Source organism: Vidua macroura, chromosome 20 (assembly GCF_024509145.1).
Source record: "Vidua macroura isolate BioBank_ID:100142 chromosome 20, ASM2450914v1, whole genome shotgun sequence".
Classification (NCBI taxonomy): Eukaryota; Metazoa; Chordata; class Aves; order Passeriformes; family Viduidae; genus Vidua; species Vidua macroura.
The window spans coordinates 5604947-5617408 of record NC_071590.1 but is presented as its reverse complement, the minus strand read 5'-3'; the positions used below and the strand labels follow the sequence as shown (position 1 = coordinate 5617408).

At 46.6% G+C, this 12462-nt stretch overlaps 1 protein-coding gene across 4 annotated transcripts in view; it reads left to right on the top strand.

Annotated features, from left to right (window-relative positions):
* The window catches only part of AP2B1 (adaptor related protein complex 2 subunit beta 1), a 76464-nt gene that overhangs the window by 32455 nt on the left and 31547 nt on the right, over window positions 1-12462 (top strand). For all 4 annotated transcript variants that reach the window (XM_053995508.1, XM_053995505.1, XM_053995506.1 and 1 more), the window contains exons 11-14: window positions 565-730; window positions 1197-1295; window positions 4057-4316; window positions 8239-8431. In XM_053995508.1, coding sequence (XP_053851483.1) covers window positions 565-730; window positions 1197-1295; window positions 4057-4316; window positions 8239-8431 — 718 coding nt within the window. The remainder of the gene's footprint in view (window positions 1-564; window positions 731-1196; window positions 1296-4056; window positions 4317-8238; window positions 8432-12462) is intronic.

Sequence of the window (12462 nt, the reverse complement as noted above, 5' to 3'; positions counted from 1 at the left end):
TTTTGTCTCCTCAGCCACAGAATTGCAGCAATGTTTTTCAGCACAGACTTCATGATCACCCGAAAACTAATGTGGGACATCTGCAGGCTTCCCTGGCAATTTCTGCTGTCAGTCTCTGCTTGTGGGAATACCCACACGTGGGAATAGGGGAAGTTAAATTAGTGTGGGACATTGTCTGGTTTACAGTAAAGCTTTGGGGGGAGTATTAATACCCAGTTTAGAGTTAGTAGGCTGGAGTCTCCAGCAAGGCTGCAGGATCTGATTCAGACTCATGGTTTGAACTGTTGGATCAAATATTCCCATCAGCAAACAGAACAGAAGGCAGCTTTATCTTGAACTCCACATCTGGGTGGCCTTGCTGATGGATTAAACTGCAGAGACCCTGTGAGATCTCAGTGCTCAGCTTTGGGAGGGGAAAAAAAATAGTTGAATGAAATGCTGCTTGTTGTGTAGAAATACAAGACATGACTTCAGTGCAGGATTCTCTGCAGAATGATGTGGGCAGAAACGGAGTGAAACAAATCCAGTTCACCCCAGTAATCCACCTGTACTCTGACAAACCAGGTATGAGAGCATCATTGCCACTCTGTGTGAGAACCTGGATTCCCTGGATGAGCCAGATGCCAGAGCTGCCATGATTTGGATAGTGGGTGAATATGCTGAAAGAATTGACAATGCAGATGAGCTGCTGGAGAGTTTCCTGGAGGGTTTCCATGATGAAAGCACTCAGGTAAAGTTGCAGTGTGCATTTTATCTGTAGTGTTTCGTGCAGTGTGTTTATGGGATGGACAGTAAATGTTATTGCAGTGGTCAGACAATACTTGTCAATAAAAGCTTCAATATTAGGCTAGAATAAAAATCTTGGGAAACTGCAGTTTTGCGTTGCTGTCTGTATCTCCAAAAATTCCCTTCTTGGAAGGACAAGACAGAACTGGAGGGGGTTCCAGAGGTTGCACATTTCTTGGGGGGGTGGGGCTGTACTGGGGACCAGAACTTAGACAGTGATGGGGTGTGACACAAACCTCAGCCTGCTGCTCAGGAACTTCTCTGTGAAGGTGTTTTGCAGCAGGCAAGAGTCTGAGTCTCATTATACTGGGTTTCACTGCCAAAGGATAGTGTCATGTTGTGAGGAAACTGAAGCCATGTTTTACATCAGTAAAGAGATTTCTAATCTCTCCTGTGCCCTTCTCTCTTAGGTGCAGCTCACCCTCCTGACTGCAATAGTGAAGCTGTTCTTGAAAAAGCCTTCTGAGACACAGGAGCTGGTGCAGCAGGTCCTCAGCCTGGCCACACAGGTATCCAGTGACCCAGAGCCCTGCAGACACTCTGCTGGCCTGCTGTGTGATGTCTCCTAGCTGCCAGGCCAGGCAGCTTTGCAGTAGATCAGATTCAAGGGTGTTTCATTCTCTCCCAGAGAGACTCTATTTAAAAACTGCTCTGTGCCTGTTACCATCTGGAATCTGCTTTCTCCTTCTTAGCTTTTGCTTTATCTGAATTCCTTCCCCATTCACTACACTAAATGGAAGTTAGGGACAGTGTAGAATTATCAAGAAACCAAAATTCTTTCTCCTTGAAGGTGGCTTGCAGTTAAATATCTGGAGCTATAATAGAGGCCTGGCAAAGACTTGGTTCTGTGAACAGCAAAGTTTAAGCAGTGCTTTAAAAAAGAAAGAAGGTTTGGGGTTTGAGGTTTGGGGTTTTTTCCTTGTGCTTGGATGCTGTCAACCAATGTGGCAGCTTTGCTGGAGGCTGTAGCAGTGAGTTAAGATCATGGATTCATTATGCATGAGGTGCTGAGTTATGAGCTCAGATCACTGCAGGCAAGGCTGGGCTTGAGCTGGCAGACACAACTGCTGTAGTTCTAGAGGACAGAGGTGATGTCCTGGTGGCAGGGGTGGGTAAGAGCTCAGCTGATCTTCCTACACTCCTTGGCTGCAATGACTGGGGTAAAGTGCCCAAAAAAACCAGCTCCTCTCCAGACCTGCTGTGTCAAGTGATAAAAATAGTCTGCCAGCTGAATGGGCTGTGATTGTTTCTGAGCAGAAAACCTGGAGTCAATCATCAGCTGGCCTTTTTGATCCTCTTTGCTGCAAGAAATCACAGCTGTGGATTTACTGCACTTAAAACTTTTATTCATTCCTTTGGGGAGTTGCATTGGTCATCAGCAACAAACCCATGACCTGCTTTTCTTGCTTCAAAACCTGCTGTTAGGCAGGATCTGAGCTGCTTTTCAGAGAGGAGTGGGCCATGGGCATGCTGTATCATTTGCCTGAGCCAACAGAAGAAAGGTACTAAGTGCTGAAACCCACTGTGCTGACTCACAAAACATTTAATGGCACCCTCAGAATATAACAGGTGTCTGGGTTTGTTTCTCTGTTTGTCACAAATGTTGATTCAGTCTGGCTTTTTGTATTTTATATGAATAATAAGTCAATGTAGGATAACTGGCTGTAAAACATTGAAAAACCTTATGCTTCAAGGTCTAATTTCTAGGTAGAGATGGTGTGCTTCACTTGAGTGGGAGAGTAATTACATGTGTGTTTCTTTCCCTAGCTTAGGTATTGTTGCACTTTGAGTGTCTCAGAGCTTGTCTGCACAGCAGACTGCAGGTGTGGTTGTAGCAGGAGCCAGCTTCATCCAGCCAGCTCTGGTAAAAATAGCACTGGAGCAGCTGGGGCTGGAAGAAACACAGGAATTGAGGTCTCAGGCCTCTGCATCCCCATTGCTGTTGCATGGGTGGGGAGCTGGGCTGGCCAGGGTTCACTGGTGTTGCTCCACAGGTGTGCATGCAGACCCTGGAGAGAGGAGAATTGGGACAGAAACTGGGAGAGATTTGAGCCTCTTGTTTCAGTAGGTTTACCAGTTTCCAGTGTGGTTTTTTGGCTGTGAGAAGAAACAGTCAGCCTTGAATCTGTAGGTGCTTGCAGTAGGAGAGTGTAGCCTTTCATGTGTGCCCTTGCAGAAGCCCTGCCTGATCCTGAGTGCAGAGTCTGGGAGGGATTGTTAAAGTGTAAAGGGTCCACAATTCTACCATCACACGAAACCAGCTCTGCAGAGATAATGTGTGAGACAACAGAGAGATTAATTTAAGTCCTTACAAGCAAAATGAGCTGAGTCTCATTCCAAGATAAGGTTTGAGAATGTCTTGAGGCAGATGGCAGATGCAGATTCTGACAGGGCAGTAATGAGAGCACAGAAGAGAAAAAGAAATGCCAAGAGGAGGGCTAGTGAGGTGTACAATATTTTGCTGGAATTTTATCGGGGGAAAAACCTTCTAACCCTATTATTCTGCTAATGTGAGGATTAAAACTCCAAGCTCTTGTTTCCATGAACAGTTCACTACAACATAAAGTCACAGCACCTTCCTCTCCCTAGAACGTTATCAGCAAACCATCCCCACTCACTTTGCTGCTCTGGGCAGAGCTGCTCAAAGACGAGAGAAATAATTAGCACTTCATGCAGAGGCAAAAGTATCTGCAATAAAACAAAGTATTATTGACAGCTGGAGAACTGATGAAGTACCCTAAGTGTGTATCATTAGCATCTCTCCATACTTCATTAGATAACTAAAAGGCAGGGTAAATTAAGATCTCTTTTGCTATAAAGAATATGGCTTATTAAGATGTGGCTCTGCAGCATCTTTTTTGTCCAGCAGTGCCTTGGGTATGTCATATTTCCAGGAATCTTGGACAATATGCAGTGCTGTGTGTCTGCTCTTAGTGTGCACCAGTCATTGCCACTCATGCTCTTTTCTCTGGATTTCTCCTAACACTCAGTGGCAGGGAAGTTTGGAAAACAGTTGGCAGCTCTGTGGTTTGGGGCAATTGTGGGATGTAAATTCTGGAATTTTTCCTCCCTGAGCAGGAAGCCAGGCATTAATACTTTGGTTCTTGTTCTTAATTTTAAGATGTTCATCTCAACAAGCAGTTTGTAACATCATTTTGAAATTGGTGGCTGTGGCTGCTGGCTGGTTGGGGTTTTTTAATCCAGAAGAATAAAATGATTGCAGGCATTAGTTGACTTGAGACCTGTGAGTGATGCATTGCTTTGTCTCAGGATTCTGACAACCCAGACCTGCGGGATCGTGGCTACATCTACTGGCGCCTTCTTTCCACGGATCCAGTGACTGCCAAGGAAGTGGTGCTCTCAGAAAAGCCACTGATTTCTGAGGAGACTGATCTGATTGAGCCAACCCTGCTGGATGAGCTGATCTGCCACATTGGGTCTCTGGCTTCTGTGTACCACAAACCACCCAACGCTTTCGTGGAGGGCAGCCATGGCATCCACCGCAAGCACCTGCCAATCCACCATGGCAGGTGAGCTCAGGCAGCCCTGGGGGTCATGGGCAGGGTTGGTTGTTTCTTTCTAGCAAACAGTCCAAAGGATGCCAAAATCTTTTAGAAGACCCTAGAGGGATTTTGTTGATAGTTTGCAGGTCGTTCAAGGGGCTGTTTCATTGCAGAATGCCATCCTGGCTATGGAGTTGTCCAAGTTCCTGGATCAAAAGACACAGCACGTATCAAAGTTCCTGTGTGAGGAGAAGCTGGGATGTTTTTTGAGAAGACATTGGTTATAAGTGCTCTTGATATGAATTTGAGTACAAAAGCAGAAGCTTTGGATGACTGGTGCAAGGAGGGCTAGAGTGAGAACAGGCATCTTTCTGAAGAAGATTTTGTAGGAGCTTTGCTTCAGCAACAGTTCAGCTTTACGAGCCTGTCTCCTGGAATGCAGTATCACTTTCCTAGAACAGGCAAGCACAGGGATCCTTCACTGCTGGAACATGAAACAGAGAAAGATTAGTAAAACTCCCTTTCTCACTTGGTGCCTGTAAAGCAAGGGAAGTGCAAAATCCATCTAAGCCTGTTAGGGCTCAAAAAAAGATGGGTAGACTGACATGGTCTGTCTGACCTTTGTGAGCTGGGGGAAATGCTTTGGCTCATTGCCTGGTGCTTCAGTGCCTCCCTGGGATCTCAGTTCTGGCAGCAGGTTAGTTCTGCAAGAGCAGGCAGTGCCTCAGTCCCAGCTGGGGCCGTGTTGCTGTTGGGCCTGTTCCCATGGTCCCTCATTCAGGTGAGCAGTTTGCTATTTGCACTAACGGTATTAATTACAAAAATGAGTGTATTTTGCAGCAAGAGGCAGAGTAGCCAGGCTTACCTCTTAATAATATTCCCAAAGTGACATTTGGAGTGCTATTTTTTGCTGTTGCACTGATAAATCAGTGTGCGATGCTGCTTCTTTTCTATTTTCTGATACCACTTCTCTGCTATTCTTAGCAACTAAAGCTATTTCTGTGGTGGCTGGCTTTGGGAAGCTGAGTTGTTTTCTCCCTGCCTGAAATCAAGTCTGGCTGCACTGACCTAGAATCAGCAAGTACAAATGTACCAGTTGGACAGGAAAAGCAGTGACCACTTTCCTACTTCTCCTAATCAAAGATTTGTCTCAAAATGAGCTGGTTTTTGGTGTTACCAGCCTTCCTGTATGCTGTTGTTCCAGGTCACTACAGCAAATAGCATTTATGGGGATTTAGCTCAGAGAATTCAGCTTTTTGAAGGAGCAGTTTATTATCTTCTTGCATGTAGTGTCTGTGTGCGTGACTCTCGTTGCTCATGCTCAGTCTGCTGACCTTAAGTATTTTCTGACTTTGGCAGAACCATTGCTTAAAAAAAACCTCAAAAAAAACCAAACCTCCAGGCCTCAGTCAGCAGTGCAAGCTGGGGGAAGGTCTGAGGGATGCTCAGCAGAGCGTGCTGCACACTGATCAAACTGATGCAGTGATAAATTTAAAAATGAGTGGGGTTAGTTAATGGCACACCAGGCTTCTCTGATAGGAGCTCACCTCAAAAGGCCCCATTATTGGGGTTTTCTGCATCAGTTTAAGGCAAGTTAAGGGTTCCCAGTGAAAGATAAGTCCAAACAGTGAGGTGAGGTGATTTTCTGTACAAGTCCTGCACTCCAGTGACCATTGTGGTGGCTGATCCTTGTGGTAGAGACTGATGGGAATGGGGAGATGTCCACAGTGAATGTGGTTTAAGAGGGTCAAGACAGCACTGCCTTGAGTGGTGCTTCCCTGGGTATAAACCCAGGAGTTCTGGTTGGCAGAACACACTACATGGCATTTTGATTCATTCATTTTCCATTCAGAGCACTGTAGGGCAGGTTTCTTGCAGCTCTCAGCTGATGGGGGCACCCGTTGGACAGCTCACAGATGGTGAAATGTTCCTGCCTCTCCAGCGAGCCCCAGTGTCACAGAGCTGCAGATGTGTCCTGAGGGTGGGGGAGAAATCTGATGGCTTGGCAATGTTTCCTCCTGTGGTGGCTCCCACCACCTCTGCTCAGCCATAATTCAGCAGGGAAATTTGGGAAGATGTTAACAGGGCTCCTGGGAGAAGCAAGTCTGATTAGACTTGGGCAGGAGTCTCTGTTTCCGTTTCACAGGTGGCTGCAGAAAAATTTTGATTCTGATTCAGGCTGTGCATCTCTTGTGACTCCAACATCTGGGAACTGCTGGAGGCTGAACTCACAGGCCCAAATCTCCAATTCCCATGGCCAAACCCAAGACTGTTAGGGGGAAAGCTTATATCAAGTCTTTTTGCCCTTTTTAACCCACATACTCTTTATCAATTTATTTTCTTTCAAAGAAAATGCAGAGTTGTTTATAGGAATCTCCTTAAAGAGATTCTTTACAAATGGAAGTCTGGGGTTTTGCTTTTTTCAAACAAACCAACTGAGCTTTGTCCTTTCCCAATTTCTTGCTGGGCTTTGGGGCAGCAGCAGTTACACAAGACATGGAGGGACTTCTGTGTCTCCATCAGGAGAAGGATGAGTAAGTGTTGAAGGGGTGGAGTGTTAGAGGGATTATATCCTGGGAGGGAGCCGAGTGGTTTGTGATGTGCCTCTCTCAGAGAGGCTGTTCCTGTTCCCAGGCTGGGGGTGGATCACAGTCACCACCTCTCCTCAGGAATGCTTCAGTGAGCACTTCAGCACACTCAGCACTCTCCCTGCTGAAGGCAGCAGCAGAAAGGACAGCTAATATTAGTGCTATTGGGGCTCTAAAGCTTTTAATGCAAAGAAGCTCTCAAGCCTTCCTGCTGCTGCCTGGTAACTAATTCATTCTGCACTCCTTATGCTCCATCTTCTCCTCCTGGCACTGGCATTGGGAGCAGCTTATCCTCTGTCACTGAATCTTTCCCCTCAATAGCTGAATAAGGATAAGAGAATTTTGGCTACTCAAAATCAGAAGCTGCAGTGTTTGCAGAGCAGCCCCAGTGTTTAACACCTTGTCAGGACACTAATTCCCACAGCAATTGTGGGCACTTACCTGCTGGCTGCAGTAACCTCAGCTAGAAATCATTTTATCAGTGGAATTTTTATTCTGTTTCTGCTGGAAACAGAATATAAAATGGATTTTAATTATCTAAAATATGAGCATCTCTGGATTTAAAGAATAAATACATTGTGGTGAGTTCTCCAGGAGCTACAGTTATTTTTTTACCCTCTCCTTGTTATCAATTTCAGTGACAAGTGAATATAAAAGATAGAAAAGGTAGCCAGACTGCATATGATGATAAATTTTGGAAGCTGTATAATGAGTGTTTCTAGACTAGTAATTAGCATGCCTGCTAACTCAGAGGAAAGGAAATTATTGATAGAAGGGAAGAATCAATTTTAGATTGAGTTTTTCAATTAGGAAAGACTGATGGACCTTGCTGCTGGTCAGGAGAAGGTGATTAATCTAGATCTGAGGGAAGTGGTGGAGTTTGCACTGGTTAGAGTAAGGGCTCAAGGGTTTTATCAGTGTTAGATCTCTGAGAAAATCTGGATTATTTATTTTTCCCTGTTTTCATGTCATTCTCAGGCTTAGTGGGCTGAAAATCATATCTGTAGGTTTAATCTGAGGTAGGAAATGCTTCTTTTCAGTTCTGTAGCCCATGTGGTACCCATGGCTCTCTGTTTTGGAGGGGGTCTCTGATTCTCAGGGTGGGTAGGATTCACCCCTTGCAAGATTTCCTTTGCTGGGCTGAAAACCACATCCAGTGCAGGGAAAACCTTTGTGCTCAAAGCGCTGAAGAGCCTGGTGCCTGGTGCAGGACAGTGGCCAGAGCAGCTGCTGGCACCACCTTTTGCCTGGCTTCTGCTGCTGAGCCACCTCTTGCTGTGTTTCTCCATGCTGGGAACCTGGAGCTGGAGACCAGAGGTGACTGATATTTGTCTTTTCTGCTTCTTTTTCTCCCCCCACAGCACCGATGCTGGTGACAGCCCCGTGGGCACCACGACCACCACAAACCTGGAGCAGCCACAGGTCATCCCATCCCAGGGTGACCTCCTGGGGGACCTCCTCAACCTGGACCTGGGGCCCCCTGTGAATGTGCCCCAAGTGTCCTCCATGCAGATGGGTGCTGTGGACCTCCTGGGAGGAGGGCTGGACAGCTTGGTAAGCAGCACATCCTCTTTAGCTGGTGGGAGATAATTAGAGCTGTGCTTATCTCTGAAAAGCCTTGATCATTTTTAATGCTCAGTGAGCTGAGCTCCCAGTGCTGAGTCCTGAAACTCCAGGAGGATTTAACCAGAGTTATTGTACTAACTTTCAGCAGGCTTTTCCTGCTCTACAGTGAATGTTGCTGCATGCTGTAGCATCCCCATGGTCAGTGGATATATTTGCTCTGTGCTTTTTCTGTCTGTAGAAGAAAACCAAAAAGTTGCTTTAAGGCTGTAAAGGTGTTTCTCTGCTTTCTGTTTGAATCAGGCTCCCTTTCAAGAAGGCATTTATTTCACCCGATTCCCAGCCCTCCTGAATTTCAGTGCTAAAGCTCTCAGGCTGTAACCCTGTGTCTTCCCATTTGTGTATTCTCCAGAGCATGCCATGGTTTAATATCAGTGACATTTTAATTGCAGTGAGGTCAAGAGGGAGCTCTCTGTGCAGTCCTCCCTGTGCCAGAGCTGCTCACCAGGCACCTGCCCTGGCACTAACAGGGTCAGGCTCCAGTGGGAGCAATCACACCTCCCCTCTGCTCTGGGGAGGGAGCTGGGCATGAGCTGCAGTGAGAAAATCACTTAGCAGGGAGCCAGCAGCAGGGCAGAGGTCAGTGCTGTGCTTTGAGGCTGGTGGCAGGCAGGCAGTGAGGAGTGCTGACTGTAAGGGTCAGCCTGGGAGCACAGCACACACGTGCCCAGCTCCCTGCTGGCTTCCCCACAGGGGGAAGAAGCTCTCCTGGGTGTATTTGCACCATGTAAATCAAGTAAGACTGCGCCAGGGGACAGACATAGTTGGGTGTTTCTCAGACTTGGAGTGGATTTATCTTGCTTGAGGTTTGGCTTGTGATAAGTTGGGCTAGGTTTTCTCTGCCTGGTTCAGGTGCACTTTCAGTTCTGAGTCAAGCTCTGAATAACAGAGGTAGGAGGCAGCTGGATGAACCAATCCTCCAATTCAACAAATCCTTATTGGCCAAATATTTATTTTTTTAAACCACCATAAGCTTACTAAAGCAAAAGTTAAACACAGTTCCAGCTCCAGTGTTTCATGGCCTAATGAGCTGGAAACAATTAACCCTTAATGGCACTGGCTCTCACAGAGGGCAGAGGTACTGTAGGCTCTGCACTCTCTAACCACAGGTGTTTGGCTAGCAGGGACACTGCTCTTACTGGGGTTTAACAAAATGGTCAAGCTGGACTTGCTGGGAAAGCAGCAGTGAGGCCAGAGCAGTGAGCTGTGCAGCCTTTCCCTGCACTGCAAGTCGTGCCTCTAAAAACCTGGCACTGGGAATTAAGGAATGAAGGCACTGCAGAAGGTGGTGCTGCCTGTGGTACTACAGCATGATTTGCACCTCAGTTCCTCTCTGCTGCCTTCCAGGCCTCTCACAGTAACCCTTTGTTCCTCATTAGTGTCACACAAATAAATGGACACAGTAGAAGTAAAACTTGGTTTTGGGAGAAGAGCTGTCTCACAGCTGGCATTAATGGGCTTAATTTAGTGACCTGCTCTGACAGTGGAGCTGTTAGTTGAAATGGTAGCAGGCTTTCACTTAATATTTTTCTCAAGCCTTAAGCACATCCATGGGGTTATGGAGTGTGATCTGACAAAATGATCCTGTCTGGATGGGGAGTAGCTGTGCCTGGGGCTGCATGGCCAGTGCTCTCTCAGCTGAGTAAATGGGGAAGCACTAAAAAACAAAATCTGAATCCTGGTGTGGTTTTTGAAGGTGGATGCTTTCTATTGGAGGGCTGTTGCATCAAAGCTCCAGCTTTTCCTTCTCTTGGTCAGTCTCTCTTGTCAGGTAACAAGTGACAGGATAAGAGGGAATGGCCTCTACTTGTCCAAGGGAGGTTTAAATTGAATATTGGGAAATCTGTCTTCACCAAAAGGGTTTTCAAGCACTGGAATGGGCACTAGGGCAGTGCTGGGGTCACTTAAAAATCATCTAGATGTGGCACTTGGGGACATGGTTTAGTGGTGGCCTTGGCAGTGCTGGTGGAATGCTGTGGAGGTCTTTTCCAACCTAAATGAGCCTAGGATAATAAGCTTAATTAGTGAGTGAATGTGATCTGTGTGTTTGTTGCTGTGGGCATGTGTTTAACAAGTCTCAAGCTGGGTTAACCCTAACCTGGTATTACCCAAATTGCTGGGAAGTGCCTTGGGCTGCAGGGCTTGCCAAGAGGATTGGCATTTGGATCTCAGTCTAATATTAAACCATGTTTGTGCCATGCCAAAATCAGTCTCAAACTGCAGATCCCACAGGCCTGATTGCTGTGGGTGGGAAGGAGGTGAGACACATCCCAGTGTGCCCCTTGAAGAAGGGCTGAGCTCTTCACCCTTGACCAGGGATCAAAAACACCTGGGGGCCAGCAATGTCTGAATTGTTCTGCTTTGAAATTTCCCTTTCTGTTACTCCTTAAGGTTTTTTTTAGTGCATTTCTTCTCCTGCTTTGTTGGGCAGACTGACAGACACTGTGATGGTGACATTGCCTCAGTCCTGTGAGTGCCTCAAAGGCACCTGGAGCTCTGCAAGAGGCTGCTGGCAGGATCTCAGCCAGTTTGTCACACCCACTCAGTGTCATCTGCTGATCCCCTCTTCTGCCCCCTTGCCTTTGGAGGGGTTGTCTCATCAGAGGGATGTTCTTGCAGTGAAAATCCCAATGGGACTGACCCAGAAAGACCAACAGCAGCATTAACTTCCATGGAAAATGCCATTCTATTTCCATTCCTTAAACTGTGGGCTTTTCTTTTTCTTCTTATTTAAATAGAGACTGAATGGTGTAAAGCTGCACAAACACCAAATTAATATTGTTCATTTGAATTGTCCTCAGCACTGCCAGATATTTATGCCCATGACTAGTGAGACTCCAGCTGCTTGTGAGGTTAATTTCCTTAGTGAGTAAATCTTAGCTCCATAGTGAGTTCTGTAATTGGCATTAAATGTAACATGCATGCACAGATGCTGAGCATGTGTTAACAATTAAAAAGAGGAGAAAAAGGACCTTTGGTACAAGAGCATTGCTTGTAAGCAGAGCAGACTTGCTGTAGGACTTCTGGAGAGCTTTTTTCTAGGGAACAGGTTGTGCCCTGTTTTGCCACCATGGGCAGATCTTGTTCTTCTCTGCTCAATTTTCTTTTTCTATAAAATGGTGACTAAACCCACTTTACAAAACTACTTGGGATCTCCAGCTCCACACTGTAAAGTAGCCATAGCAGTCACTAATGGGGGAGAAACAAAACATGTGGGAGAGCAGATTGCTGGGTGCAGAGCTGTTCATCCCAAGAGCTGGAGTTTGATGCTATTTTCCCTCAAGTGGCTGAATTTCGTGCAGGTTACAGTCACTCTCCCAACTCCTGTGCAATGGTGCAGTGCTTTGCAGGATGTCTGTCTGTGCTGACATGACATTTTTGCCTTTAAACCTTTCTGTGCATTCATTTGTTCTGCAAATCCCCAGAGCACGAGGGCTCTGTGCTTCCTGGGAGCTCCTGCACTGTCTGGGAGCAGGGCACTGTGGCCAGGAGCCAGGAAGGCTGGCTTGAAACCCGGGGGCAGAGCAGTAAATCTGCAGGAATGGACAGGCTTGGATTGTCTGTTATGTAAGGATTTTATTTAATGCTCTAGCCACTCATCTACAAGAATATTATTGATTCGAGACTGGCAGCTGGTCAGGTTGATTTATGTCCTAAATTGAAAAGCTGTTTGATAAACACTGAATATCCTCAGTTTTCTGTAATGCCTGCACTGGTTTGGGCTGTCACATGTGGGGCTGTGCCTCTCTGTGTAATCTGGATGGATTTAGGGGGGTCTGACCCCAAGACCCCAAGGTCTGTTCCACACCATTCAGGGCTGTGTCCCATCACTGCAGTGGCATGGAGGGTGGGAGCTGAGCACCAGCTCACCCTGAGCTCCAGGCACCACAGGCTCAGCAGCCTGGGAGGAAACCCCTATTCCAGCAGTCTGAAGTGCCTGCCTCATCCACAAGGCTGTGAGC